Here is a 6477-nt window from a genome sequence, read left to right as displayed (position 1 = left end):
AAATATACTCTCACATTGAATCTTTTGAAGATTAATGTCTACCATCTGTGTTGGGATATCTTCATTATTATCAACTGGCCATGTTGGTACAGGGGGCATACCGTAAAAAAGGTTATCGGGATACTTAGTTTTAACTTCATCACCCAACTCATCTCTATCGGAATTACTTTGTAGCTCGGTTATATCTAAACATACATCACCAACATCAACATAATGCCCGTAAACATGATTTTTTTCATTTTTTTGAGTTGAATTTTTTTTCTTTTTAGTTTTATCTACCACACGCCTATTCATAAGTTTAACTTCTTGTTCGGCAACATCATCACAACGACCACCAACATGATTAAGATATGTACCAACATCATCATCACCAACATACTTGTAATTCTCGGGATCCACATATTGAATAGGTGAATAACTAACATTAACATTTTCAGCAACACTGTGAAACTGAGGTACACTAGGAGTATTGAAAGTACCTATCGGATCGTTGCTCCCTTTAAAACTGCATAAATTACCAACAAGTTCGTTTCCAATTTCACCGCCCCCATTAACCTCCTCAACTTCATCAACCACCACAAACACTTTCACAGCCCTTCCTCCACTACATTTGATTACGTTTATCAACATTCTAACATCCACGTCTTCAACTATAGCTATATAATAATTTAATTCAGGATGGTGGAAACGAAGACTAATTCTATATTTGTCTAACAAACCAATTTTGCTTCTTACCATAGATACAAAATCACTATAACTAATATACTCAGAAAATATCAAAGCAAATTCAGAAATACCTCCCTGTGGACATATGTATTCCAGATTAGTTCCATTAACTTGCCATCTCCCACCGGTTACAAGACAAACCAAATATTCAATCATTTTTTGAGCAAATTGTAGAGATAGAGAGTATATCACAAACCAAATAACAACCAAAATGATATTTTTTCTACAAAAATTTTTATATAGCAAAGCCCATTTCGCAGTCAAACCAATTCATTTCGTAGTCAACCTTAAAAAAAAAAAAAAAAAAAAAAAAAAAAAAAAAAAAAAAAATCAGCATTTCGCAGATAGGATCAGAGGATTTCGCAGATGGGACCTATTCCATCTGCGAAATTACCCCTATTTATACCGAAAAATATTAAAAAAAAAAAAAAATTCTCACCTGCGAAAGTACAAGTGCCTGAAGCACAACTGTGCTTCAGGCACTTGTACATTCGCAGATGAGATGCCCATTTCGCAGATGGGGCCTTCTCACCTGCGAAATGGGTGGCTATTTTTGTAATCCCGATTTTTTTTGGCTATTTTTGTAATGCAATTAGTATAATTGGCTATTTTTGTCATTTTCTCAAAAATAAATAAACTCTTTATTTATTTTAATAAACAAACCATTTGTTTCTTTTAAATAATAAATAATAAATAAACCTTTTAGTTATTATTGATTTAATTGATTAATAATATATATTACACATAAATATTATTTGTTTAATTAATTTTTGTTTGTGTGTGACCAAATATAGTTACATTATATAAATCAAACAAACTTATATTTGTGCAAGAGACAAAATATATAAACTCTACATATAATGGTAAGTGTCTAGCGGTATTAATTACATATGAATGTTTATCTCTACAAAACACATATTAGCTTGTAATATTTAATGACATGTCGTGTTTGACATCAATTGAACTTCAGACTTATATTAGTTCAATTATAAGTTTCTCGACCTGAAACTCAAGTAAGATCATCACATTCAGTTTACCAACTAGTCAATGTTCTCTGGCTCTGTTATATGCTCAAATTATTCGATTAATCGAAAGACCAAATGATATCACACTTTCATCCGGTAGATACACATGAAAAAAAAAATTATCTTGACTATATGTATTTATCAAGTGATTGAAACTATGTCTGATAATAGACTTTATAATTGTCTTTATTCGGAACATCATTTGTTAAGATTTATCCTAGGTTGAAGGATCTATAGACACAACCATTTGTTAAGATTTACCAATAACGCCGATACATGAAATGATGTTTTCATTATATTACCACTAAGTGGCCCGATATTATACTTCTATCTGCAGTTAAAATTAGTTTGAGTTTCTACTAGAAAAATTTATAGAATAATTTAATAGGCACCTTTTAAAATGTAAGCGTATGATTATGAATTATTCAAAGCCACATATCCAAACAACTCACGGTATAACACTAGTTTATACAAGTCAGATACGTAAGTTGTTTGGTCTCTACATTCTGTCCCAAATTCAAAGCAGAATTCAGTTTTCCAAAAATCCCGTTTGCTACAAGTGAAAGGAAGTCTTTTTAGGGTGGTTGATGGTGGTGCTACGACAGTCTAAGTGCCATTGCATGAAGTAAAGCTCGCTTCTGAGATGCATTTATCACAAGATTCGTTTCTGCATTCTCCAGCACATCAGCAACAATCCCAGCAGCATGACCAAGTGGTTCCTCTGATGTTCTTTTCAGCATGAAAGCCTGAAACATATATACACAATTATCACATTATTAGATGACATGTTTAAGAAAAGCAATTGATAAAAATAGAGAGAGAAAGAGAAAGAGAAAGAGATGCCACCTGTCCATGGTGTGCAATGGTCAATGTGCATGGGGACTGCAACCATGGCTCTCCATCAATTTGAACAGGCAATGGTGCAAGAAGCTGAATCTTTATCAACTTTCCTTGTGCGAGCCTTCGTGCTCGAGAAAGCCCAACCTAATAACAATTTCATTTTTCAAATGTTTTTTATACATTATAATTATAATTATAATTATAATAAACCTGAAGCTTTCCGAGATGCCAAGTTCCTGATATGCTCACAACTTCCAACATTTTATCATGCATAGACTGAGGATCAAAATTATCATTGCTTTCGTTTTCATTTTGCCACAAGTCTACACCTCCCATATAACTCCCAATATTTGCAATAAGCACCCCTTCCGCATCCTAAATTTTAAAAAAAAAATAAAAAATAATAAAATAAAATGTACCAAAAATTCAAGAAATTGAAGTGAAAAACTTCGGACTAACCTCCGGAACCTCAACATCAACTCCATCTACAACCACCCGAACTTGCCATGGATAATCCGCAAGTGTTCTATCCATCATACTCCTCGCACCTTCTCTTGCGTATAGAACTTTATTCATAAACTGTAATCACCCCCAAAACTCACTCGTTAATCACAACTATTGATACGAATCATGAATTACTATCATTAAACCCTAATTTCTGTTCTTCATCATCTATCTTATAATTTCAAAAGAAAAAGGGGAAATAACAACAATATTATCACCTGGTTATAGAATTTCTCTGGATTCTCTTCCCTCAAATTGTGGATATCAAGAGCAACCTTTGCGTCACATCCAACCCCTGAAAACGTACAACGATCAACTCATTAAGATCAATTATCGCAACATAAACTGGTAAAATATATGTGAAAATGAAAGCAATTAAGCATACCGAGATAATTATTCATAAATTTTGGGGCACGAAGAGGTCGACCCCTATGATTAGCAATAGAAATCTTCCACCTATCAAGAACAGTAACTGCAGCATGCTCCATGTGTTGCAGCATCATGCAAAGTCCTCCTTGTCTCTCTACAGATCCCAAACCACCACCCCAATTCAAAACCCTAGCCAAGTCGTTCCCAGTTCCAGCAGGTAGAATGGCTACAGGAGGGGGTGAAACGTAATTTTGCTTCTCGATTGCATCCAATACCCACCCTGCTGTTCCATCTCCTCCACATACAAGAATCCTGAAATGAGGTACTCTTCTGAATAGATATAGACCAACTTCTGGCCCTTCTGTTGAACTCAACTCAAATATCTACAAAAAGTTTCATCAAGATTTTAGCAATTTTGGTCAAAAGATAAATCAAGAATCAATCGATATGAAGCTATGAACCTGAACAGGGTTCAAAAGAATATTCATTCTTAGTCTGATTGAATCACCACGTTTAGCTCCACTTTTTTTGTTGATGAAAACAAGAAGTGGTCTTGCATCAGGACGCAAGTTCACAAGCTCATATCTCTGCATCATTTGGACCTTTTGGGATTCATCTCTCTGATCTTTCCTGAAAGTCAACTTTTTGTTGACCATGTCAGTACTATTACTACTCCCACCAACACTATCATCTTTAACATCATTATTCCCATCTGGTGTACTTTCTGTAGACGATTCTCCTATACCTTTATCTTTATCTAAATTCACTCGATTGAAATTCCCTTTGTTTTTCTTACTTTGACTTGTGATACTTGCACGAACAGAAGAAGCAATCTCATTGGCTCCATAAGTAATGGAACTCAAGATTCCACCAGATGAAGATCGACTAAGTCTTTTAACATAAAGAGGGGATAAAATCAATCTTTTAAAAGGACCCATGTCACAAATATCACCTGTTTCACGATACATGCTGCTATGACAATCAACATGGATTAATCTTTGACACCATAAACAACACCATATAGGTGATCCACCAAGGAAAGAAGCACTACATGGCTCTTCACAATATGTACAAAAAGATGTCCCCTCTGGTTGATCTATCACCTCAGTCCACCTTATAGCCCATTGGTGTAAAACATGGTCAGATCCCACCATGGACACACATTTACAATCTTTATGAGCATTTGCTGAACAATTGAGGTGAGCTAATGCACCACATATGCTACATCTATGGATGAAGCTTCCTGAAGACACCATTGGTCCAAGGGGTTGAGAAGGTGACATTGATTTTAGACATACGCAACAGTTTAAGCTTTTTCCACGAGCTATGGCTTCTAGATACCATGTATGAGGGGAGACAAGATCTATGATTGATTTTGGATCTTTTTTTGTCCCTGCAATGGCTTTTGTCCAACTAAGGCTGATGTTTCTTCTCCATTGAAAGGCTGTGTAGACGATTGTTAGGATGCCAATTAGGCCTGCTATAAAACAAGAGATTATGAAGAGATTTGATTCTGCTAGTTCTGATGGACTCTTGTTCATCCATGCAGCTGGAAGGATGTAATCATCTCTATCCTCATCCATTCTTTATGTTTTTGTATTCTGCATTCTATGAATTTCTAACTCCTATTCCTAAAAGGTCCTACATATGACCAATAAAGATGTAGAGAAGTCAACATGAAGTCATCTTGAATGCTTCAGGCAGGACTTGGGGAAGAACTCAAGAACATAGAAGCATCACCTACAAAAGAACAAGAGATTGGGTGATAGTTTATCAAATAAATATGTTAACTAGTTTAAAAATGACAAAATAAAAGTCTTGTGGAGTAAAACTAATAGCATATTAGATACTAGAATCTAAATATGGAAAGGGTAGATAGGTAATTTCAGCAATTTTCATGGATGTCGTGAAAAGGAAAACTTTATAATTTTCGTGGGCTGGAGGGAGCTATTATGATCAAGATGTTCATGTGAGTTGAGATACTTGCAAGAAACCACACTTCCAATTGAAATCAAGCAAAAGTGCTACTTTAATAACAACTAGTTATCTATCTTCCTAATTTCTAGCAGAAATCAAAACTAGCATGCCCAAAAACAAAGGTAGAAGATGATAATCCAAATAGTAAAAACATCATCAATCGATTCACCGCATAAATTTCAGCCAATAATCAAATGGATTCTACATGAAATAGTTGCAAACATTCACATTGGAAGCATGTTTCAATTATTACTCATTTAGCATCTTTTTTCACATGAACGGATGCTATATATTTTGGACGATGAGGGTATTAGCACATAAACGTTTTTAACACACAATATTAACGACATTCATGACAAATTAGAATGTAGATTTTGGGGGAAACGAGGGAGGGCAATACGAGCAATCCGAAATCAACAAACAGCGATATACTTACAGAGTGTGTTTGTGACCCAAAAACGAAAGATGTGGATTCGAGGAACGAACAGAAAAACCCTAAAACAGAAACGAGCATCCCGAATCACGCAAACAACAAATGCAAAAACGAATGAATGTGTATTGATTTTATTCGCCAGAAAAACCAGGAATTTTGTAGATCCATGGAGCTTTGGAATTTGGCAATATATACATTGAATTGAATGGTATGGTATGTACGCGTTTTTGTTGGTGGGTCTTTTCTGAATTTCTCTGGAAATGGTTATCACAGGGAAAAACAAGATTCCTTCCGGTTTGTAATTTGTTCTCCCCGGCGAGACAGAAAATAAATGTATGCGTGGCATGAAAAAGCAGACAATGGCCCACCTCGTACGAGGATTAGTATTTTTTTTTCTTTTAATTTTTTTTTTTTGAAAACGACGAAAACCAGTCAACAAGGATCGCACGTGATGTGCCTACAGCCCTGCACCTTTACGAAGTATGAGAGAAAATGCAATACAGAGAAATTAAGTAAAAGTAACCAATTAGTTATATTATTTCAATAAAAAGGATTTTTTTTTAAATATGAATATTAACTCCGAAACATTTAAGGGACAAAACA

At 34.9% G+C, this 6477-nt stretch overlaps 1 protein-coding gene across 1 annotated transcript; it reads right to left on the bottom strand.

Moving 5' to 3' along the window:
• Window positions 1–2119: 2119 nt before the first annotated feature.
• Window positions 2120–6189, bottom strand: LOC111902260 (diacylglycerol kinase 1). Its single transcript, XM_023898109.3, has 8 exons — window positions 5878–6189; window positions 3926–5204; window positions 3481–3847; window positions 3314–3390; window positions 3051–3170; window positions 2802–2966; window positions 2598–2735; window positions 2120–2497 (listed from the first exon to the last, which is right to left on the bottom strand). Exons 2-8 carry the CDS (start codon window positions 5045–5047, stop codon window positions 2348–2350), a joined length of 2139 nt encoding a protein of 712 aa, XP_023753877.1. The 5' UTR covers window positions 5048–5204; window positions 5878–6189; the 3' UTR covers window positions 2120–2347.
• Window positions 6190–6477: the final 288 nt, after the last annotated feature.

Source organism: Lactuca sativa, chromosome 4 (genome assembly GCF_002870075.4).
Source record: "Lactuca sativa cultivar Salinas chromosome 4, Lsat_Salinas_v11, whole genome shotgun sequence".
Classification (NCBI taxonomy): Eukaryota; Viridiplantae; Streptophyta; class Magnoliopsida; order Asterales; family Asteraceae; genus Lactuca; species Lactuca sativa.
The sequence above is the reverse complement of the archived record's forward strand: the minus strand, read 5'-3'. Positions and strand labels throughout refer to the sequence as shown.

What these genes read in the sequence shown, in the direction of transcription:
- LOC111902260 (XM_023898109.3), bottom strand. Translation starts at nt 5,047, where the DNA reads ATGGATGAGGATAGAGATGATTACATCCTTCCAGCTGCATGGATGAAC. An exon ending in TTCTTTTGAACCCTGTTCAG is followed by an intron (nt 3,848 to 3,925) that starts GTTCATAGCTTC and finishes AACTTTTTGTAG; the next exon opens with ATATTTGAGTTGAGTTCAAC. An exon ending in CCATTGCACACCATGGACAG is followed by an intron (nt 2,498 to 2,597) that starts GTGGCATCTCTT and finishes TATATGTTTCAG; the next exon opens with GCTTTCATGCTGAAAAGAAC.